The 25037-nt window shown below is 41.0% G+C and overlaps 1 protein-coding gene and 1 long non-coding RNA gene across 2 annotated transcripts; one reads left to right on the forward strand and one right to left on the reverse strand.

Annotated features, from left to right (window-relative positions):
- The first annotated feature begins 4 nt into the window (after positions 1 to 4).
- Mblac2 (metallo-beta-lactamase domain containing 2) lies at positions 5 to 21406 on the forward strand. The gene is made up of 2 exons (XM_048423935.3): positions 5 to 592; positions 17952 to 21406. Exons 1-2 carry the CDS (start codon positions 139 to 141, stop codon positions 18335 to 18337), a joined length of 840 nt encoding a protein of 279 aa, XP_048279892.1. The 5' UTR covers positions 5 to 138; the 3' UTR covers positions 18338 to 21406.
- LOC146891676 (uncharacterized) lies at positions 1389 to 7147 on the reverse strand. The gene is made up of 3 exons (XR_014997133.2): positions 7098 to 7147; positions 3436 to 3512; positions 1389 to 2892 (listed from the first exon to the last, which is right to left on the reverse strand). It is a non-coding gene; the product is annotated as an uncharacterized LOC146891676 (long non-coding RNA).
- Positions 21407 to 25037: the final 3631 nt, after the last annotated feature.

Consider the following 25037-nt stretch of genomic DNA (forward strand, 5'->3'; position numbering starts at 1 on the left):
TCCCTTCCGCATCCCCGCCCCTCGCTCGCGCCTCCTCCGGGGCTGAGAGTGGTTCGCGGCTCACTGCGGCAGCGCCGGGTCCCGGACTGCCCGTGGGAGGCACACCCACCTCTCCCGGCCGCACCCCTGCGCAGCAGCATGTCCGCGCTCGAGTGGTACGCCCACAAATCTCTGGGCGATGGCATCTTCTGGATTCAAGAACGCTTCTACGAGTCAGGCAACCGCGCCAACATCTGGCTGGTGCGCGGCTCGGAGCAGGACGTGGTGATCGACACGGGCCTGGGGCTGCGCAGCCTCCCGGAGTACCTCTACTCCTCCGGCCTCTTGCAGGACTGCGGGGCTAAGGAGGATGCTGGTCGCCGGCCGCTGCTGGCCGTGGCCACCCACGTGCACTTCGATCACTCCGGCGGTCTCTACCAGTTCGACCAGGTGGCCGTGCACCGCGCCGAAGCCGAGGCCCTGGCTCGCGGGGACAACTTTGAGACCGTGACCTGGCTCTCTGACAGCGAGGTGGTGCGGGCCCCCAGCCCTGGCTGGAGGGCCAGGCAGTTCCGAGTGCAAGCAGTGCAACCCACCCTCATTCTGCAGGATGGTAATGGGCCCCCGCGGGCGCGCGCTGTCGCCGAGGGAGGGGTTTGGGGAGCGTGTGCAGCATGTTGCAGACCTCCGTGGCCACCTTGGCACTGTTGGGGTATAGTGTGGGAACAGTGTGTCTCACCCTTTGCTGCATGAAAGCGCTGTGCAACTGTGTAGCAGTCTCCCTAAAAGCTGGCGCCATACCCAGTCAATTCCCTATGTCCGCTACCGTAGTAACACCGCAGAGACTTGTGACTGGGGATTTTCCTTTCTTTCCCAAGCACGGGTCAAACATTTCCAGCTTTTGTAGCGGGTAGGCTTTTAAGGAATGGCACCTTGTGAAGAGTGTTATGCTCTGTGCTTTGAGAACTGCAGCTTCATCAGCGTGCTCACCAAGGAGCGACTACGGGTCCCACCTGTAGGCTTAAAAAGCTAGAGAGCTGTGGTTATTTCCTCCATCCTTACTCTTCAGACGGGGTTGTTTCCGAATTACTGCCCCACAAGAAGAAAGAAAGGCTTGACAGTGAGCATGAACGTAGAAAAGCAGAATTATGACAAATATCTGGTCAGCATGAGAGCAAGGCCTAGGAAAGATCAATAAGGGAGTTGTTTCCGGTGGATCAAGCGTGTGTGCTAATGCAGGCTTCATTCTCTGGTGCCGTGACATTGATAGGCTAGAGCAAAATAGAGTGGGCCCGAACCCCTTCTCTGCGTGTAGGAACTACATCATTGGACTAATTAGTGACAACAGCAATACGGGTTATATTAATTTCTTATTTTCTTTTTAGAATTTATTTTTCAATTTTATCCGCATAACACGTGTGAAGTGACGCCAGAGACCCCTAATTAAATGTCTCACCAAGAGTCCACTGAGCAGAATCATGATCAAAGCTGAGTCCTGAACCAAGGCATAATACAGGAAAGCAAACAATACACATAAATCCCTACACATGAGATACATTATGATATGATAATCGTGAGGAGATGGTGGAAGTCACCCTGTCACTGCTAATCATTTTAATCGGCGACACGCTCCTCTGGAATAAAAAAATCTGGTTGAATTCTAATGGTGCTTACTATGAACTAAGCATTATGTAAATAATAAAATATTTTGCAGAAATGCATTTATGCCGCGGGATATAATATATAATACTAAAATGCATGAAAGTCTATTCCCTTACATCCAACTAACAGGCCCCTTCATTAAAATTTTAAATCTAAAAATTTCTTTTTTGAAAACAGCTTTGGAGGGAAGTCTTCTTAGACAGTTTGAGATTTAAAATATACTTTTACATTAGATAATTTTTATTACCCTATTTCTTCTTAAAAAATGATGGTTTCTTTGGTACAATTTCCAACTACTTGATGGGTAGTCAAAGTAAATTCTGGCACCCAGCCTAAAAAATATTTCCATTAGCCAAGTGTGGTAGTGCATAATCCCAGCACTTGAAAAACAGAGGCAGAACAGCTTGTTCTACATAGTGAATTCAGAAAGAAAAGAAAATTAATTTGAACTGTGAGTGTCGCGAGCCTGTAATCTCAGCACGGAGGAGGCCGTTGCAGGAGGTCAGAAGTTCAAAGCCACCAAAAAATTAAAAATTAAAAATACCCTCTTTTTACACAGAGAAACTGTCTTGAAAAACCAAAAAGAAAAAATATATTAATATTAAAATATATTGAATTGTTTAAAAGAAAACTATTTTATTTGTCTACTTTTAGTATTGTGAGCAGTAGGAAATTGAGGGTAAAAGAGAGGTGGAGAACCAGTGAGATGGCTTGGTGGGTAAGACCCTTTCTGCCAAGGCTGCCCACCTGAGTTTGATCCCTGGGTCCCACATGGTAGAAGGAAAGAACCTGCTCCAGCAGGTTGACAACCACATCCACAGCTTGACACATAAGCATGCCTGTGTGTGTGAGCCCCCCTCTCTCTCTCTCTCTCTCTCTTTCTCTCACACACACACACACACACGTTTGCAATTTTCTCTCTAAGACTGTTGAGGAGCCACTGGCTGAACATCTTGCCTGCCACAAACTAGACTGGTCACACCCTGGGATTGTAACTGTGGTGGTCTCTCAAATCCCAGTTGGCCGTAAATCCTGATGTTGCTGGAGCTGGAAAAGCACTGTAAACACTGGTGTGTGGTGCTTTGAGCCTTGTTTCAGGGTGACAAAACAGTGCTGTGGAAAGTTGCTTCTCATTAAGACATGGATGCCTTGTGCTCTCAAGTGGCATCTGATCTCTCATCTCAGGAATATCAATTTCCTGTCTTCTGAAGGATGTGGGCTGCTGACTGGGTATTAACACAGTCCAGATGTCTGGAAGGAGATGTAAGATAATTATATTAAAAATTCATATGTATTTGCACATGCACACATATGCAGCTGTCCCAGATCAGCTCTGGTTAGAACACAAGTGGACAAAATCACTTATATTTCATTAAGTGAATTGATGATTTGCTGTCATGGAGAAGCATAAATCTGCTCTGTGTCTCTAACCTGAAAGCTGTCGTCTTAAGTGAAGGTCAGAGAGGAGAGCTATCTCATCTCGTGCATTAGCCTTGACAGAAAGCAATTCTGTGTACTAGCAGAAGATGAGAGCCATAGACCTGAGATATAGCCCAGGCTTTTTAAACTAGAACATATCACAGTCTACTTTTCACAATATTCCGGTGATTCGGTTTTAAGTGATTGTCCCTTTGTCCCTTTGTCCCGCTTATCCCTATCTAAACAGTTTGCTTAAAGTCACCAAGATAAATTACCTCAGAGTAGTGATTTCAGGTAGACTGAAATCTATATATATGATTTCAATTATGTAAGCTAACAACAAAAGCAGCATCTACCAGAACAGGGTGAACAGACCTGTAATTTGTTTCCCTCCGGGGACCTCCTGGAACTGTGGGTGTCGCTGTGACCACCAAGGCCAGCAGAATCTCCATCTGGAAGAGATAAGGCAGTCCTGTTTAACACAACTCAGTAGCTGACGTTGGTTCAAACTGCAAAGGTCTGAAGTTCTAGTCATTTATTTTAGGCATATTTAAGCACAACATAATTTGGTAAGTTTCCTGGTGATAATTCAATTCCATGTGCACAACAAAGCTTAAGAAAAGACCCCATCGAAACTCTTGTAAAGTCCAAGTGACATTTTCCTTAGCTGAGTAAACAACAATACTCAGTTAGATAGAAACAAGCTCTTGATAGGGGTGGGGTGGGGGTGGGGGAAAGAGGGTTGTAGATTGACTGAAACTGGCAAGATAAAGGTGGGGGGGGGTCCAGTGTGGCCTGACCCCACAGTAACACAAAGGTCACCAGGCTATTAACTACAGCCGTTCCGGCCTTCTGGGTGGCAAACAGGTTATGTGTCCCTCTCTTTGAAGGTCTGCTTACCGTTCCTGCGAGGACCTCCCTGCCTCCTCCTTGGAACTAGCAGTACCATCAAGGACTGTGACTGGAAGTAAAGAGGTGGGAATTAGGTGTGACTGAGGGCACAGTTGTGTCTCAAGAGCCAGTTTAGTTCACATCAGTCCTGGGACCTTCGTGGGGATGTCAGGAACACTAACACGGGTGAAATAGGTTGTAAGCCTTTAAGAGGTTCTTAAAACATAGAGCCCTTCTAAAAGGAATGCCTTCCTCCACTTGGTTAGTTTATTCTTCAGGAATAGGAAATAAATGTGTTTCTTAATTGGGAAGTGCTCAGTACAGTTGAGCTCAGGGATTCAACATGTAGCACAGGGAACGAGCTGGGGAGAGTACTCAGTGTCCATTCTTCCTCACTCAGAAGAGTGAGAGCTGAGCCTCCTATTCCCCCATTAAAGAACTATAATCTGGAACATCTGGCTCCTTAAAAGACTGAAGGTGCCAATTTGAACCTGTTTACTCAGTTAACCCACAGAGCTTCTCTTTAAGGAAAATGTCACTTGTACTTACAAGAGTTTCGATGGGGTCATTTCTTAAGCTTTGTTGTGCACATGGAATTGAATTATCACCAGGAAACTTACCAAATTATGTTGTGCTTAAATATGCCTAAAATAAATGACTAGATCTGCCATCCCTGGCCTGATCACTCTACTGTCAAGCCTGCTTCCTGAGGCCCTACATGTATGTTTCAAGTGTCATGTTCCTTTCTGCTCTTAAACATACAGCTAAGATTTTTGCTGGAGATCAGCTATGCTGATTAGAAACTCGGATTATGAGCCTGTTTTCCTAATCCCAGTTGATGGTAAGCCTGCTGGTTTGGAGCAGGAAAAGTATTGAAAACTGTTGGTGTGTGGTACTTTAAGCCACTGAAAGTGTGAAGGGAAAGCTGGACCAAATACTTTGAGGGTGATAGGAAAGAAGCTTCTCATTAAGAGATGAGTGTCTCAAGCAGAATCTTTCTGGCAAAGTTTCTGTTCAAGGATACTAATGCAAGATCAAATATCTTAAAATTTAGCATAAACCCACTTGGAAGTTGTGGTGGGGTTTTCATCAACATTGTCTGAAAATAAGCAAAGCTAATAGAGCGGTTTTCTCGAGGCAATAAGGATGCTTTGTTTTAAAGGTGGACGACAAACACTTTGCAAAAGGAGTTTAGGGAATTTGAAGCCTAACAATGCACTCTGCAGATGAGGAGGATACAGGCACAAAAAGCAGGTAGATAAAATGGAACCTAAGGAAGGAAGAAGGGCTAGGTAAGGAGGGAGCGGTGTGAAAGGCCAGCGTGGGAGTGTGGGGCAGCTCGTTCAGATGAGGAAGAAGTAGAGCACAGAAGCAATCCAAAGATACCGAAAAATCCATAGTCTAAAGTGTGCATTCAGACAGAGAAACCACACAGGGTTCCCAGCTCAGGAATAAAACATCCAAGCCAAGCACATAGAAAAAAAATCAGAACATGGACATCAAAGAAGGCCCAACAGGTTTCCAGAAGAGTACACAAGGGCCAAATAATGGAATCAGAGCCGGTTTCCAGCAGATATTTTGCTCTCGAGTAGTAAGCATTCCCGTCTTAGAACTTTGCACCCATCGCACTGTCAGTGAAGTGCTCACAAAAACATTTCCTATATCCCTTTACTTAGGAACCACATGGGGATATTCCCCTTACAAGGAAGAGATGAAGCCAACAGAGAGGAAGGCGCTGAATACAATAGCATAAATCTAATGGAAAGGAAGTCAAAACAAAGCCTCAGGATAATGGAGTGGATGCACTGATGATCATTTACGGGCATAGACGGACCACAACGCTTTTGGATGGCTGTGTGCTGAGGAGATGAGAAATGCGTGTGTACCACAGTAGAGAATAAAACCCTGAAGATGTAGAAAAATCAATTGGTAGTGTAAAATTTTTAAATCAATAGAAATATATACATGAAATTACTAGAATATATCAAATTGGTAGTTCAAAAATGCAGTACAGTTATTAGTTGAGACAACTATATTTTGTAGCATTAACTGTCAGAAGAAGGAGCTAAAGTTCCTTCAAGTGGTCACCTTGGAGAGGTATCCTGGCAGTAGAGAATAGGGCAGGGAAATGACTCTTACATTTTAAAGTCCTAACCATCTTATTTAACATGTAGGTATATTTTTTGTATTAAAACCTGCAATTAGAAAAGAGTTGGGGGATGCTAAAATGGGGAAGGATGTTGAGACGTCAAGAGATGGGGAAAGGGTGCAAGGAGAGCAGAGAGAGGTTTCCCAGGTGACTGGTTCTCCTAAGAGGTTTCCATGAAAGACTACGCTGTACCTGAGACTTTTCGGCGTGTGGGAAGCGTTCTTAAACCACGAGGCCTTACCAAGGCCTTAACCATGGTTGGTGTCTGCTCTGCCCAGTGGTTGTCTTCCTTTTGTTAAGACATTTTGGAGATTGCCTAGTATTACTAGAGTAGACTCCATTCTTTCATTGCTTCTTCTGAGCATAAAACTTCTCTCCCGCCGCTTCTGTACGTTTGTTAAGTGATTTACATTTCAATTCAACTGGCACTGGCTAGTTTTATGTCACCTGACACAAGCTAGAGTCATCTGAGGTGGTAGTGGTGGGGACCTCTAGTGAGAAGGCTTCAGCGCCCTCTTCTGGTGTGCAGGCACACATGCAGGCACAATACTATATACGTAATAAATAAATCTTAAAAAAAATAAACTAAAGTATTCTGTAAGGAAACAGCTGTTGTTACTCCCAGTTTGGAAGTGTACAAACTGGTTAGAAAACCTGACCAAGTTGGAGCTAAGGAGAAAGTTATGAGGGATTTAATGTCTTTGCCCTAATTCTTTTAATTTCTGTAAATTAATTTTATGATTAAAATACAGAGAAATTGGTTTCATTGTGGCATTTATGACTTTGCTCTTATTTGACGCCCATCACCTACAAACACACAGCACCCACAAAAACACACATACAGACTCTGCCCTCCTGGACTCCACAAATCATGCTGAAATTGTCATTGAGATTGTGGTGAATCTGCGTTAAACATTGTAGCAGGCACGAACCACATGTGACTGTCATAATACAAACTGAAACAAAAAACAGATTAAAATTTTGGTTTTAATTGCACCTCATTTCAAGTAGTTCCGGGATTCAGGTGCCCCCGCTGGCTGTTTTCTCCACTGCAGAAGGCTGTAATAATGTAACAGTGGGTGTTCAGTTTACCCACTGTTAACTGTGGGGCTGTAAGCTGACCTCATGCTTGCTAGGCAAATTCTCCTGCCAGTGAGCTATCCCAGCTCCTTCTTGTTTGTGCCTTTTTTGTTTTGTTTTCATTTTTGTATTTTGAGACAAGATCTCACTAAATTTTGCTGACTAGCCTTAAACTAGGAAACTAGGCCAGCTTGGCGGCTGTGACATTCCTGCCTCTCCCTGGTGGCTGGGATCAAGCCCTGTACCACTGTGCCTGCCCGTGAGCATCTTTCTCTTCCCTGATGTTCTTTTGAATTTTTTAAAATGAGTTTTTGATCATTCTTTATAGTATAGAGAAATACAGTCTTTTTTTCCCTTTGTTTTGGTGTATGTGTGTGTGCGTGCATGTGTGTGTGTGTGTGTGTGTGTGTGTGTGAGAGAGAGAGAGAGAGAGAGAGAGAGAGAGAGAGAGAGAGAGTGTGAGTGTGGTCACCTGATACCTTTTGGGGGTTGAACGACCCTCTCACAGGGGTCACATATCAGATATTCTGCATATCAGATATTTACATTACAGTTCATAACACTAGCAAAATTACAACTATGAAGTAGCAGTGAAATGATTTTATGGTTGGAGTCAGCACAAGATGAGGAGCTGTATTGAAGGGTTGCAGCACTGGGAAGGCTGAGTGAGAACACCATACACACACACACACACACACACACACACTCCATTCCCCCCCCCCCCACCTCCTAGCATCCCCCACTGTCTCTTTCTCACAGCTCCCTGGCTTTTCCTTCATGCACAGTGCAGGAGGCAGTAGGTCCTTGTGCCACTAACACATAGGGATGCTTCTTCAAAGAGAGATGTAGAACCTGCTTTCTGCCCAGCCATGTTGCCTGGTGACCTTTACACTCTCTGTGTGACAGAGACCACAGCAGTCAGCAGTCCTCCTCAGACTTTGATCTTGTTTGTCTCTGTCGATGGCCCTGCCCTCAGACCCTTCTCTTGATCCTGTTTCTTTAGTTAATTTTTTTCTTTAGTTAGTTTTTTTCTTTAGTTAATCTATACAACCTATCTTTATGGAAAATGTCACTTGTACTTTACAAAAAGTTTTGACGTCGTCTTGTCTTAAGCTTTATTGTACACATGGGGATTGAGTTCATTAAAACCAGAAAAAAAATTTCCAAATTGTGCTATGGTTAAATACGCCTAAAAGCCTAAAATAAACTACTTAGACTCTCAAAGTTTGAACCAGAACTGGCTACTGAGTTGTATTGAATTCACCTACCTTCTTTTTTTGTTTTGTCTTTTGTTTTTCAAGCCAGTGTGTCACACTGTGTAGTTTTGGAGCCTGTCCTGGAACTCGCTTTGTAGACCAGGCAGGCCTCTAAATCAGAGACCTACCTCTGCCTCCCTAGTGCTGGGATTCAGGGTGTGTGCCACCACTGTCTGGCTCCACCTACCTTCTTATCTCTGGCCAATGTTCCTCTGCTGGCTGTGCTGGTCACAGAAACCCCACAGCATAGGATTCTCTGTATTAGATCGTACCACCTGTTAACAAAGATGGAATCTCTTCTTTGGTAATATTTGTGACTTTTCTTCTATTTTCTTAATTATTGCCCTGGCCGGGTCGTGGGTGTCAAGCTTCTGCCTTAGAAGGAAAGCATTTAGTCATTATTATTGAGAGAAATATTGCCTGTAGGTGTTCCAAGGTACCTATTATCAAGCTAAGAACCACCCCCTCTGTGTCTGCTTTGCTGGAAGTTTGCTGAGGGTTTCATAAAAATTTTTTGATGTGTTTTGAGATAATTTCATGCTTCCTCCTCCCTCTCCTCCATACCACCACTACCTCCTCCTCCTTGTTTTTAGGGACAGTCTCAATGTAGCCCAAACTAGCCTTAAATTTCTTGCTTAAATTTTTGTTGAGTGTCTCCTTCGTTATCAGTTCTCACTGTTAATCCTGTAACATCCGCACCGTCGAGACTTGCTCTCACATTGTTTGCTGTGTCTTCCACTTTGCTATTGAGTTTTATGTAGTATTATTTGTCAGTTTGTACAATTATTTCCTGAGCTAATGGAAGCCGGTTGAGAAAGTTCTTGCCTCTCTGCCTCTCTCTGTGAGAGTTTGCCTCAGCAGTTTTAGAGTTTCAGGTCTCCTATCAGTGACCCATCCTTGACTTTGAATGATTTTTGTACAGAGTAAAAGACAGGACTCCATTTCTCATTGTTGGGTGTGCTGTGTTGGAGAATGGCCATTTTCTCCGAGTGTAGCGTGACCGTTGGCTGCCGTGGAGCAGAGATTGCTGTGACCCTCCCTGGACTCTGACTCATTGTCTCTGCAGGGAAATAAGCGAAACAATACAATGATAGCTAGTTCTGTGGTGGTGGTGGGGAAGCACTGTCTCTCCACTCGCAGGACGCGAGTCACCAGACCCCTAACCTAGGATTCTACCATCATACAGCCTTCCACTCCTGCGTTCACACAGGCGGCTGCATGTAGCCTTGGGGGTGCAGAGTTACAGGATGTGGACGGTTATCTGAAGGGGACTTACGGATGCAGTACTTGTGAGCACCCAGGTTGGGTCAGACTTTATAGTGATGCGATGTCTTGAGTTACCCATGTTCTTTGAGTAAGTCCAGAAGCTGACTGGTTCACCAGGTTGAGTTTGGATGGAAGTTTCTTTGGCGCATTGTCTCTGCTGTCTGATGAATAACAGACGGTTCGTCATGTTTCTCCAGGAAACATCACACAACTCGAACATTCCATTTCCCAGCAGAATTCACTGAAGAGACTTTTTTTCCAATGTGTATTTTTGACAAATGTGTTGAAAATTAGGTGGCTACAGGTACATTTATTATGTCTGGATATTCTACTTTTCTCCATTGATCTGACGTCTGTTTTGTGCCATTAAATGCTGATATTGCTTCTACAGTCCTGCGGTGTAACTTGAAACTACTTATGGGATATTGTCTTCCTGCTTAATATTGCTTTGGTTAGTCAAAGTCTTTTGTGCTTCAATATAAGTTTTAGAATTGTTTTTGTAGTTCTTTTGTGAATTCCACTTGTATTTTGATGGTGATTGCATTAAATCCCTAGGTCATTCTTGGTAACACAACCATCATCGTGACTCTTGCAGTTTACGCTTGGGGGCTTCTAATGGGTGCTATTATCCTGACGGAATCTAGAATCACCTTGGAGGTGGGCCTCTGGGCCTGTGGAGCATTATTTTGATGACATTACATTCATTGATGTGGGAAGGTCCGTCTTAATAGAGCGCAGGACCATTCCTTGGGCTGAGGAATGAGGAGCTGTATAACATGCAGAAATAGCTGGTCAGCAGCCACAGCATGCATTTATCTCCCTGTCCTGCTAGCCAGCTCCCAAATAACAACACAGAGACTTATTATTGATGATGAAAGCTTGGCCTGAGCTTAAGTTTGTCCCACTAGCTCTTATAACTTAAATTAATCCATTTCTTTTAATCTGCATTCTGTCTCATAGCTCATTACCTCATCTCTGTCACACCTTTTATTTCTCCCTCTCCCAAGTTTCCTCTCTGTCCCTGGAAGTCCAGCCTAACCTCTTTTCTGTTATTGACGGTTCAGCTTTTGGTACGCCAGTCACGATACCTTTTCACAAGTATCCCACAGCATCTCTCTCTGCTTCTTTATTATGGGTGCAGTGTGCCCAACTGCTCCAAGCTCCTGCTTCCTTGCAGTCCCTGCTGTGATAGGCTGTGCTTGAACACTGAACCACAATGACCTTTTGTAAAGTTGCTTTTGTCAGGGTATTTTGCTAGCAACATCAGAAAAAGGAACTCACATATGACATTTTTTTCTATTTTCTAGTGTCTTTTAAAATTTTTTTTTCTTCAGTTTCATTATAGAAGTCTTTAAACTTCTTTGTTAGGTTTATTTCTAGGTATTTTACTTTTTAAATTATATGTTTTTTTTCTGATTTTTTTGTAAGTATATAATTAGTGTATAAAAATCTGATTTTTCTCAACAGTTTTGTAGACTGCTGCTTTGTTCAAAGTATTTGCTTCTTATTTAATCATATTTAATAATTCTGTGATGACTCAATATAATGTCTTTAATTCTAGCTCTTGAGAGGCAGAAACAGGTAGATTCCTGTGAGTTTGAGGCCAACCCGGTGTATACAGGGAATTCCAGGACAGCCAGGGCTACGTAATAAGACCCTGTGTCTTAGTCACTGTTCTGTTGCTGTGAAGAGACACCTCAGTCAAGAAAGCTCTCATAAAACAAAGCATTTAGTTAGGGGCTTGCATAGTTTTCGAGGGTCAGTCTATGGTCGTGGTAGGAGGCAGACAGACCTGCCATTGCAACAGTAGCTGGGAGCTTTGCATCTGTCTGATCATCAGGCAAAGAGAAAGCAGCTGGGCGTGCTGTGGCCTTTGAAGTTGTTGACTGGCAAGTATTTTATTTGGGATTTTTGCGTGTATGTTCCTCAGGGAAATTTCTATAGTTTTAATATTGTGTCTTTATCTGATTGGCTATCAGCGTAGTACTGGCTCATAGAATGAGTTTGAAAGTTTGCTTCCTCTTTGCATCCTATGGAATACTTCAAGGAATTGGTTTTAATTTTTCTTTTTTCTTTTTTTTCTTTTTTCTTTTTTTTTTTATTGGTTTTTCAAGACAAGATTTCTCTGTGTTGCTTTGGAGCCTGTCCTAGAACTAGCTCTTGTAAACCAGGCTGGTCTCAAACTCACAGAGATCTGCCTGCCTCTGCCTCCCAAGTGCTGGGATTAAAGGAGTGCACCACCACTGCCCGGCTTCAGTTTTTAAATTTTATTCATATTTATTGAGCTCTACATTTTTCTCTGCTCCCCTCGCTGCCTTTATCCTCCCTGCTTCAACCTCCCCAAGGTTCCCATGCTCCCAATTTACTCAGGAGATCTTGTCTTTTTTCTACTTCCTACTTCCCATGTAGATTAGATCTAGGTAAATTTCTCTTAGTGTCTGCATTATTGTCTAAATTCTTCGGGATTGTGGTTTGTAGGCTGGCTTTCTTTGTTTTATGTTTAAAAGCCACCTATGAGTGAGTACATGTGATAATTATCTTTTTGTGTCTGGGTTACCTCACTCAAAATAATGTTTTCTAGCACAATCCATTTTCTCGCAAAATTCAAGATGTCATTTTTTTTTTCTGCTGTGTAGTACTCCATTGTGTAAATGTACCACACTTTCCTTATCCATTCTTCGATTGAGGGGCATTTAGGTTGTTTCCAGGTTCTGGCTGTGACAAACAAAGCTGTTATGAACATAGTCGAGCACATGTGCTTGTGACACGATTGAGCATCCTTTGGATATATACCCAAAAGTGGTATTCCTGGATCTTGAGGAAGGTTGTTTCCTAATTTTCTGAGAAATTGCCACACTGACATCCAAAGGGGTTGTACCAGCTTGCATTCCCACCAGCAATGCAGAAGTGTTCCCTTTACCCCACAACCTCTCCAGCATAAGTTGTCATCAATGTTTTTGATCTTGGCCATTCTTACTGGTGTAAGATGGAATCTCAGAATTGTTTTGATTTGTATTTCTCTGATGACTAAGGATGTTGAGCATTTCCTTAATTGTCTTTCAGCCATTTTAGATTCCTCTGTTGAGAGTTCTTTATTTAGATCTGTACTCCATTTTTTTAAATTGGATTATGTGATCTTTTGGTGTCCTATTTCTTGAGTTCTTTGTATATATTGGAGATAAGACCTCTGTGTGATGTGGGATTAGTGAAGATCTTCTCCCATTCTGTAGGCTATCGTTTTGTCTTGTTGGCCATGTCCTTTGTGTTACAGAAGCTTTTCGGTTTCAGGTGGTCCCATTTATTAATTGTTTCTCTCAGTGTCTGTGCTGCTGGGGTTGTATTTAGGAAGTGGTTCCCTGTGCCAATGCATTCAAGTGTACTTCCCACTTTCTCTTCTATAAGGTTCAGTGTGGCTGGCTTTATCTTGAGGTCTATGATCCATTTGGACTTGAACTTCTTTTTTTTTTTTTTTAATTTGTGGAGACACACATTATGCCTAAAATGTGATTTATGTCAGAGAGGGTTTCATGGGTTGCTCAGAAGAACGAATGAAGAAAAGAAAAGAAAATTCTATAGTTGTTCATTTGACATTTAATGTGGGTAACCTCTCTAAAGATAAGTGATATATGAAGCTAGCCCCTCCCCTTTATTAGGACCTACTGTCCTTCCATGTCTGTTAATTTGTTGTATAAATTCAGAGCCCTGATATTTGATGCATATTTAGCCAAAAATGATTCCATCTTCTTGATTAATTGTTCCCATCATTGAGATGTGCTGAACTGCTTTGTCACTTTGGATTAACTTTGGCCTGAGGTCTGTCTTGCCACAGTGGCCAGGCCAGCGTCTTTGCTGGGCGCATCTCATCCTCTCACTTGTGTCCGTGTCTTTGCGTGTGACATGTGTTTCTTTTAGACAACATACAGTTCAATCGTGTTATTTAAATCCAAACATACCTTTAAATTGTAGAGTTAAAACCATTTACATTTAGGGTTACTATATCGAGTTTTCTAATTTCTATGTAGGGTTACTATATAGAGTTGACTAATTTCTCTCATTTTCCTGGTTGTTTTCTGGTTGATTTTGTTGTTGTTTGTTATTTTCTTTCTCTCCATATCAGTTAAGGGTTTGAGGGGCTGAGTAATTTGGTTACGATTGCTCATTGCCTGTTTCGTCTTCAGGCATCTGTTACTGTCATTAATGTATTATTTCCTGTGTTGTGGTAATTAATCCTGTATTTCTTTCTTCTCTGTGATTTGAATTCAGATATATTCTGTAATGCTGGCTGGATGGTAACGAATGTCTTTACCTTGTATAGGTCTTGAAACATCTGTATCTGTTGATCTTAAAAGATAGCCTTGCAATATAGCTTGCTTAGACATTATTTACCTTCAGACTTGAAATATATCATTCACATTTTCATTCTTTTGAGAGGTCTGATGTATTCTTCTGTGTTTGCTTTCGAATGTCAGTTGGTATCTTTCTCTTATAGCTGTAATATTTTTTCTTGTTCTGTGGTTTTCACATCTTGACCATAGTAGACTGCAAAGGAGTTCTTCTTTAGACATGTCTGCTTAGGATTCTAAATGTCAACTCTGCTTGGATGTCCATGTATTTGAGGATTTTGTGCTCTAAATCTCTGATCAGATTTTCTATGCCTTTAATGCAGTTCTTGTCTCCTCCTTTTCCCTAATAGAGTATTAGGTTTGATGTCTTGATCATAGCCCATGAAATTACAAAGTTTTAGAGGCCAAATAGCAAGACCACAGTACCAGCAAAGCAGAAAACAATGTATAGGAGCCGCAGTTTGATGAGTTTTGAGTATTGGCTCCAGCCAGGTGCAAGGGGAAGTGAACTGGGGTTGGAGCTGCCCTGCTTTGTCCCATGTGAGGGTGTTGTGCTTCCTAATGCTGCTGCCTTCTGTTCACCCAGCTTCTCTGCTGCCCTGTCACTCCGTTATTTTGATGCACTTCTTCCTTCGCAGGGAGGGAGAGAGTGGGTTTTCCTCCTCCTGAGTGTTCGCCTTTGTCTGGTTGTGTGACCTTACCTTCTAACCTGCTGTCTTAACTGGTAATTTCAGTTCTCTTCTTTGTCCTTAGACCTTCCCTTCCTTCTTTCACCCTTCATTTTGACAATGTGCCTTTTTTTCAATTTTTGTTTTGATTTCCCTAGATAAGGTTATATTAATTTTGTTGCATTTTTCAAAAATCAGATTGTCCCTGATTTTTCTCTAATGATGTTTGTTTGCTATTTTATTTTGATGCTCTTTTTATTTATTTGCGTTTTATATGTATGAATGTTTCCTGCATTTATATATGTGTACTACATGCTTAGTGCTGAGGAGGCCTGTCAGCGCCCCTGGAACCAAAGTTCCAGCTGCCACTGAGTACTAGGAAACTCTCCCAGGCCCCCCGCGAGAGCATCACTTCTCTTAATTGGTCTGCATTAAGTATATTCTTCAGTCTGTCTCCATACCTTGTCTTTTGAAATAGAATCTTTTACTGAACTGGATGCTCACAAATTGGCTAGATTGGCTGGCCAGAAAACTCCAGGAACCTTCCTGCCTTCACTCATCCTGTGCTGTTACCAATGCATGTAACCATACCCAGCTATATCACATGGGTGCTGAGGATCCGACTTCTGCTCCTCACAGTTTTGTGGCTGGCATTGTGACTAATTCAACTCCCCAGCCAGCTATTGCTTCTTTCTTAGTACACATTTGTGTTTGATTTGCCCTTATCTTCTTAGGATAGCATCCTCAGAATGAGCTCAATACTTAATAATTTATAAAGTGAGCATTTAAAGCAATTTTAAATACTACTTTACCAGTTTCCACAAATTTTGGTATGTTTTGATTTCATCCAACTTACTTCAACTCAGGATACTTAATTATTTCTGGTTTCATAAGCTGTGTAGAAGTGTGGTGATTACATCTGTGGATATTTTCCATACTCATTTTTTCTGTCTCCTTAATTGTTTGATTATTTAAGGTACACTATAAATTTTCATTATTTCTAGTAATGTTATTTCTTCTGTACTCTGATCAAGTTAAGTCAAGTCTTCTGTACTCTGATTAACTTTCTCTTGTTTTTGAATTATTCAGAGAGGGACTTTTAATTCTGTTAAAGTTAAAGATAAAGCTATTTGTTGATCTAATTTGGTCTTTTTGAGATAGATTTTCACTTTGTAGCTCAGGATAGCTTGGAAATCTTTGTTTGCCAAGCTAACCTTGAGTTACGGCAGAACTCCAGTCTCATTTTCTCAAGTGCTGAGATTTTAGGTTGAACACACCACTTGTGGCTGAATTTTTAGTTTTCCTATCATGTACTTTTAGTATTGGTTTTAGGTCAATATACATATATATAATTTTTCTTTTAGTGTATTGACCTAATATATCCTCATAAAATCTATTTGTTCACTTTGGTTATATTTCCTGGATAAAAATTGCATTATGATAGCCATGCTAGCTGGGCAGAATTTGGGAGGCAGAGGCAAGTGGATCTTTGTGAGTTCAAGGCCTGCCTGGTCTATAGAGCAAGTTCCAGTACTGGCTCCGTAGCTATTGAGAAACCCTGTCTTGGGAAAGGAAAAAAAAATAGCCATTCTAATTCTGATATCATTAATGTTTATGTGGCATGTCTTTTTCATGATTTATGCCATTGACTTTATGAGATCCTCTCTTGGCAACTTTGTACATCTTACTTTTAATCCACCTCTGACCACAATTAGAGGGTTTCCCCATTCATACGTAATGACACAGTTGGCTTTATGTTTCTTCTTTTCATGGTTGTGTGTTATTTATTTTTAGTCTTCTTTCACTTATTTATTGTTTTCTTTGATTTTATACCATTTAATTCCTTTGTTAACTTTTTTGTTCATTGTTTTCTGATGTTTTATTTGCCCTAGAGATTAAAGTGAGAATCTTTTTAAGTAGATAATGATTTACTTTGGGTTAGAAGTAGCAATTTTCCTTCCCCTGTACACTTCCATTTCCCTGTCTGTCATTATTGTGAGGAATCTGAGAGTATATCCAATTTGGATGGTAGCAGGGAAGCCTGAAGAAGTTGAGCTGGAGGGGCAGAAGGTGGAGGGTTCCTGGGTAAGGAACGAGGATGAACTTCCATTGTTCACAGAAATAGCATTGCCCAGAGCGTCTCCACGTGCACTTTTCCCTCAAACCCCAGACCCCACAGGACAATATGAGAGACAAAGTGTGGTATATTTCACTAAAACCACATTCACAGACTGTGTCCCCAGGATAGTGCTACCACACCCTTGCTGGAGTAGAAGGTTCATGGTCCAGTGAGTCTGGAAAATTCTACAGCTGTGTTTATCGAGATCTGCAATATTGTTGGCATGCTAATAGCTCTTTGAAGCTTACACAAAAGAAATGTGATTAATTTTCTTTAAAGCAAGAATCCTCAAAATTATTTGACCACATTATAATCATTTTTAAAATTTTGTTTTAATAACTCTTAGAGGTAGCATCTGATATTAGTTACTTGGGCAAAAGCTAATCTGTCAAATACTGGTCTATAAAACAACAATAGTGAAATAAAGACCACTTATACTTTAAGAGGTTATTTATCTTTTAAAATTATGTGTCGGTGGGTGTGTTCGCACAAGTGCAGATGCTCATGGAGGTCGGGGGTGGGGATCTCATTGTAGCTGAAACTGACTGGCATGGTTACTGAGAACTGAACTTGAGTCACTAGAAGGAAGAGCAGCAAGTGTTCTTAACCACTGAGCTGTTGCTCCAGCCCCAAAGCTCCCTATTTTAAATTAGCATTAAAAAGCACAGTATTGAGAGCCGGAGAGTGGCCCACTCTGTGAAGGGCTTGTGGTGCAAGCATGGAGACCTGTGTTTGAGTCCTAACACCCGTGGAATAAAGCTGACAAAATGTAAGGGGCGGAAACAGCGGGATCTCTGGAGTGCACTGCTTGCTCATCTTGTCCGAGTAATGAGCTCCAGGTTCAGTCTCAAAAATAAGGGTGAAAACAATAAAGATACAGCTACCTCTGGCCTCCACACACATTTGCATGCCTGAACATAGACACATCCATGTACCACCACACATGTGCACACACACACACATGCACAAGCTGTGCAGAAACAGTCTTTGTGGAAGGAAAGCAAAGCCAGTGTCATCAATTTCCTTGAAACCCATTTAATTCTCTTCTGATTCTTTTTCAATGGTTCAAGTCAACTGTCGTGTGATATATTTATTGGTAACTTCTATTTCTATTTGTAGGAGATGTAATCAACCTTGGTGACAGACAGCTCACTGTTATGCACATGCCAGGCCACTCCAGAGGCAGCATTTGCTTACATGACAAAGACCGGAAGGTTCTCTTCAGTGGCGACGTGGTGTATGACGGATCGCTGATTGACTGGCTCCCGTACAGCAGGATAAATGACTATATTGGAACTTGTGAACGTCTCATCGAGTTAGTGGACACAGGTCTTGTGGAGAAGGTGCTTCCTGGGCACTTCAATACCTTTGGTGCTGAAAGGCTTTTTCGTTTAGCTTCTAACTATATTTCAAAAGCTGGGATATGCCACAAAGTGTCTACTTTTGCCATGAGGTCGCTTGCAAGTTTAGCCCTCCGCGTAACAAATTCTAGGACCTCACCTTAGTATCTGTACCGATTTATTTGTTTGCATTAACTGTGTAAATTAACCCAATTCCCTTGTGTTGTTGAAAATGGTTACTAGTGAGCATTTCAATAAGTGCTTTTATATAACCATGTTGTATATTAGAGAAAAAGAGGATTAAAATGAGGAGAGAAAAATAAAGAAAAGCAGTCTTCACTTTGTATCCTTTTCTGTTTTCCAAGGAAAAAGCCGCTTATGAGAGCTTGTGATTGGTCAGTGCTGCTGTTTCAGAGTGTTTGCTCTGGAAATGCTGGGGGGAGATCTGGGCAGCAAGGATGCACTCCCTCACAGCAGCGCCAGGTCTTGCTCCTCCTCAGTGCCCTTCCCAGGTAACTAGGGGAATCAGATGCACTTCACACTTGATTTTATTTCCGTATTTTACTTAAAGATAAAGTTTCTGAAGTTCAAAAATAAAGTAGAACTCAACATAAATTAGCATTTAGAATGAGAGCTAGAACATCCCATGTTCGTAATCCTGAATTTTATGCCTCCTTGTTTATTTTTCCTATTCTTTGTGTAAGACATAATATGCTCTCTAATTTAACTTATGAACAGTACAATGAATTTTTGTCGTATTGCAAAGCTTTAAATATAAATTGCAGAATGCTTCAGTAAAATACTGCTGTTTGTTGTTGTTGTGTAAGTAATCTTTTCTGTCATGAAAGTGAAATTCAATGTATGTAACCTAACTTCAGATTGTCAGGTTTCTGAAAGGACACTGTCAGGCAAATTTGAAAATATACACGTTGAGAATAATTTTTTATTATATCCTATTTTAGTATTAATATCTATTATAAACAATTTTTTTCTGGCTAAATAACAACTTCAGTATTGTGTCATGTTTTACAGTACCAAAATCATTCCTGATATCTATGACATCTTAATGTAAACCATTCTTTTGATTAATGTAACATGTATACGTACTACAGAAGAATTTTTAACTTAGTTGCAGTGTATGTACTATGTATTGATGAGAGCAAATGGCCTTCTTATCCTGATTCACAACACCTGTTCCTGCTCAGTATTCTTTGTCATGAATGAAAACAAGTCTATGTTCATATGTCATAGAAAACATTAAGCCACTTTTCAGCAACACTAAGTAAAATGTTTGGGTTTGGTGCTTTTAATAATAACCTATCAAAAGCCTTTTGGAGTATTTCATAAAAGTTTTTAAAACAGTTTCCCACTACATTTTTTAATGTTAACATTTTATTGTTGATATTCTAGACCAAATGAATCGACTTTTGGAAATCAGATCATTTAATATTAGGAAAAACCAGCAGTTCTTGTTTCTGTCAAGTTATTCAACTTTTTTATCCTGCACACATCCAGGTTCTTTAGTTGTTTTATTCTTTGAGTAGGCACACATGCACAAGTGTGAGTACACACACACATACACACAGACATATAGTTATACACACACACAGACATGCAGGCAGATACAGTCACACACATACATATACAGCACTGTGCAGACATACAGACGTACACACAGTCACACACATACATACACAGACAGAGTCATACACAGTCACACACACATACACACAGCACTGTGCTAAACAATGCCAGGAGGTTTGAAAGTGAAAAAAAAATTCACACACATTATAGCTGGATGTTAAAGGCCACAAAACCCAAAAACTAACATAGGCAAGTTGAAGTTAATATAAATTATGTTTCAATGTAAAGGATATAGGGAAGGGTGTGAAGTAGGGTAAGGGGAAACCCTTGAAAGGGGGATTTTTGAAGCAGAGTTGGAGGGAGGCTGGGAAAGATGTTAACCTTAGGTTTCAAGAATTGCTGGGTGGACTAGCCTGTTCCTTGTGACCATATAAATTTAATTTTCTGGAATCTCATTCCTTCTAAGTACCATGTATTTAGCATGAAGAAGATGGGTTTGTGATTGTATATGTGATTGTATATGTGTATAATCCTAAAGGCAGATGAACTGAGCAGTCACATGCCACCATGGAAACCTTGGATTAGAGTCAGAAAGGAGGCCGTGATTGGCTCAGATATGGAGTCATATGAGTCCTCTGTCATGGTCCTTCAAGATAGTGGGTCTGTTTCAACTGATGACACTGTACTGAGAGTAGAGGTTGGTTCAGGGCAGCTACAATCACTTAATAAGCCTTAAATAGAGCCATTATTTTTGTATCAGCAGCACAAAATAAAGCCAAAAGTCCTTAATCATTGACTGTTTTTAACATAATTTACTTATTTATTTAAAATCAGGATAGAGTAGGCATTAAGTTTTGTTAGGAAAAATTTATTCCTGATGAGATGTTTCCCTATTTGTTAAAAGTGCAATTCTCAGTATAAGTTGATATTTTTGTTGATCTCCCCAATCTTTCAGTTTTCCAGTTATATTGCAGTGTAAGATGGTGATATTTCAGTATTGCTACCATGTAAAACATATGGAAGTAATTCATACTCATTTCGTGTTCATGACGCGTTTTGAATTTGTATCCTAGCTCCAGCACCGAGACATAATTGACCAGTGTCAAACCACATGGACTAGGAGCAAAGCTAGTAACTGCACACAGGTTTGTCTGCCACCAAACTGTACCCTCTCTTAAACATGCACAATCCATAGAATTGGCCACATATATTTTTACTTTCCAACATGTCACATATGCAAAGAATAAATCAAATAATATCAAATTCTAATAGCATTTTTAGAAAATAAAAAATATATTTTCACCCTGACAGTGACCCTTGATTTATGATTTTTGGAAATAGAATATTGTACATGTAACTCAAAGTTGTCAAAACGTTAGACATTTCAAAATAATTTTTCTTATTTATATGGCTAATAATGAACTCGTGGACTTTTACTTTTTTATTTAATTAATGTCTCCTTTGAACTGAAAAGTTTTAAACAAACTGAAACCTTGTGTGCTATGCCGATGTAGTTGAATAAATGCTTATGTGTTTGTTCTTATATGGATAGTAATATGAATGTGACATGCACAAATTATCCTATAATTTTCTAATAAGTGTATGTGAACCTTGGTGTGGTAACTATTAAAGTGGCCATTTATTTCAGTGTGCAAGTGGTGCTTTTTATATTAACAAATTTCTTTTTAATATCTTAGAGAAAAGATGCTATGTGAAATTTTTAGGGAATCCTTATACATTTCATATAAGGTGATGTATCTTCAAATGGATTATCATTCTTCATATTTTGATGCCTTTTACTTCATTTTATTACATAAATTGCTCTGGTTAAATCTATTAGTCCCTTCTCTCCAATTTTGGGAGACAAGTTTTGGATTTGGGTTCTTTTTAAAGTTTTTGGTTGAAATTTCCAGTAAAACTCCTTTGTTGCAATTCCATAGTCAAGATGCCAACAAATTCTGGGAGGACTCATTTCATAGTTCCTACACTGCTGCCATCTTGCTGTGACTTCAAAGATCAGAAGGCGTGAGAGAAGAGGGCTCTCTTTTGTCCCTTTAATGAAGGAATCATTCATAGAATCAGCTATAAAGGCTGTATGTACTTGCGGGTGACCCCATATTGTGGGATAGGTTTCAACATGAACTGAGGAACACACAAGTATTTTGTCTGCAGCACAACTCTCTTGGCTTTCCCATTTCTCCCATGGGTATGCAGAGTCAACCACTGCGGCGCGCTTCCTGACCAGCAGGAATGAACGCCACGAAAACGAGATTCCTTCCCTATCACGTCTTTATTCGGAGCACTCGATTGAGGAAAATTGGGGGAAGGGAAGAGAGAGGGACGAGAGAAAGCTTAGAGAGAGCTTAGAGAGAGAAAGATGAGAGAGCGCAGGGACAAGAGAAAGATTAGCCAGAGAGGAAGCAGAGCCCAAAGGCAGTTGCTTTTCTAGGGTGAGAGGCTCGAATGCTGATTGGTTGATGCCATTCTGCTAGGGCCCAAGGCCACAGGACAGGTCAGGAAACCGAGTCTCTGAAATGCAAACAAGGCTCCAAGTACACTGGCCTGGACGGCAACATCAAAGGATTTGTATACCTCCAGGCTGTAGGACTATCTCGCCAAGGCGACATCCTGGCGGCTCCCTACAAACCGCAGAACATACTTGGATTTTTCTTTAAACATGCTAACAGATTCATGCTGCGACTCTGCCTTCTGACTTCATGTTTCTAACTTTAGTCTGTCTCACCTGGGTTCTGTCATATCAACTACTAAAATGCTCTCTCTCTCTCTCTCTCTCTCTCTCTCTCTCTCTCAGCACTGTTACTATTACTAGATACTTTCTTTAAACCGTTAATTGTGGTATTTTGGATGACAGTGTCCCTCAAAGGCTCATGTATTTGAATGCTTGGCTCCCAGTTGGTGGAACTGTTTGGGAAGGATTAGGAGGTGTGACCATGTTGAAGGAGGTATGCCACTGAAGGAAGGCTTTGAGATTTCAAAATCCCCTTGCACCCCCGGTTAGCTTCCTCTGTCTTCTGTTTGTGGATCAAAATAAAAGCTTTCAGCCCCTGCCTCAGCACTATGCCTGCCTGCTTGCTTACTGCCATGCTCCCCACCTTATGGTACTCTAATCCTCTGGAATCATGAGCCCCAAATTAAATGCTTTCTTTTATAAGTTGCCTTGGTCATGGTGTTTTGTTACAGCCATAGAAAAGCATCGAAGACAGTAGTTAGTACCAGGAGGTTGGCTACTGCTCTCATAGGCCTGATCATATGGTGTTTTGTTTTTAGAGGAATATGGAAGATGTTGGAACTTTAGACAAAGAAAATAGTTGAACACTGTAAATGAGCAATAATATTGAGCAATGTGGACTGTGGGAGCCCAGCTCAAGAGCTTTCCCTTATTAGCAACTGAGCTAGAGACCATTCTTGTGGTATTTTGGCCAAGATGTTTGTTTTCTGCCCTTGTCCTAAGAATCTGTCTGTGACTAAATGGAAGGGTTTTCAACAGACAGCCTGATACTGACTCTGTTGTATGCTTATTAGTGATACTCTTAGGCTATTCTACAATGAAAAAGAGCAAGCAAGGCAAGAAGAAATGCAAAATACGCAGTTTGAGAAGAAAAATATCATCATGGAATCTAATGTTGGAGCTAAAGCTTGTGCTGAAAGCTCTAAGGAGAGGCCAGATGCAAAATGGAATTAAAGGGAGTGTGCCCTCAGGCCAGCCCCACCCAGCTATCTCTGCAATGTATGAAGGTAAAGGGCCTAAGGAATGTGTTTGTAAGAATCAATGGATTGAAGTTTATGAAAATGTAATTCAAAGAGGGGCCAGGTTCCATCCCAACTGGTAACATTGGCCAAATAGTTCTGGCTTTAGAGTTATACAGGGTATACAAGTAAGACATTGTGGAATCGTTCTCTGCAGTTGGGGAGAGCCACTGAGGCCAGGCAAGTGGGAAGGGAGTCTCTGAGAGTCCATTTTATGAAGTTGTGAAAGTAAATTCTGATTGTGTTGGAGACCCCAGGATGTTGGAGGTACCAGAGCTATGGGATGTCTGCCAAAGTGGGCTGCAGACAACACGGAACCAGAGAAAAATGTGTTGCTGTCAGTAAAGCTGGAAAAGCAGAGACATCTAAGATGTTTGATATCATAATACATTGAAGTACACAATTTGGAGTTTGCCTTGTGTGGTTTCAGGCTTGCTTTGATCCAGCATTTCCTCACTCTGCCCCCTTTTCTCCCTCTTGGGAAAGGAATGCGCATTCTGTGTCATTATATGCTGGAAATATGTAATTTGCTTTTTTATTTTAGAGGGGATTAGAATGAAGAGATTGCCCTGAGCCTAAGGAGAAACTTTTTGTACTTTTAAACAGTGTTGAGACTGTGACTTTGGGAACTTTTGAAGTTGAACTAAATGCTTTTTTGCATTATGATACAGGCACACATCTACAGGGTATGAGGAAATGGAGTGTGGTGGTTGGATTGAGAATGGCACCATAGGCTAATACGTTTGAATACTTGGTCCCCAGTTGGTGGAACTGTTTGAGACGATTAGGAGATATGGCCTTGCTAGAGGAGATGTGTCACTGGGGAGGACTTTGAGGTTTCAAAAATCCACACCATTTCCCACTTAGCTCTCTCTGCCTTGTACTTGTGGACAAAGGTGTAAGCTCTCAGCTCCTGACCCAGCACCATGCCTACCTCTCTGTTGCCCTGATTTCCATCATGATGATGTGGGACTTACCCTCTAGAACTGCAAGTCCCAAATTAATTACTCTTTCTTAAGTTGCCTGAACCATAGAGCTTTGTCACACAAATAGAAAAGACACTGTGACAGTAGTTTCAATAGATGCTATGCAGTTCAATATCCTTCAGTGCTTGTGTATACACAGTAAATATGGATACACAGTAAGGACAGATACACAGTAAAGACAGGTAAACAGTAAGGACAGATATACAGTAAATACTTCTACATAGTGAAGACTGATAGTAAAGACTTACACATAGTAAAAATGGATACATAGTAAAGACTTATTCTTAATAAAAATGTATACATAGTAAATACTTCTACATATTAAAGACTGATGCATAGTATACTTATATAAATTGTTACTATGGGGCTGGAGAGATGGCTCAGAGGTTAAGAGCATTGCCTGCTCTTCCAAAGGTCCTGAGTTCAATTCCCGGCAACCACATGGTGGCTCACAACCATCTGTAATGAGGTCTGGTGCCCTCTTCTGGTCTGCAGACAGAATATTGTATACATAATGAGTAAATAAA

This window comes from Myodes glareolus, chromosome 15, assembly GCF_982192425.1.
Source record: "Myodes glareolus chromosome 15, mMyoGla1.1, whole genome shotgun sequence".
NCBI classification, from domain to species: Eukaryota; Metazoa; Chordata; class Mammalia; order Rodentia; family Cricetidae; genus Myodes; species Myodes glareolus.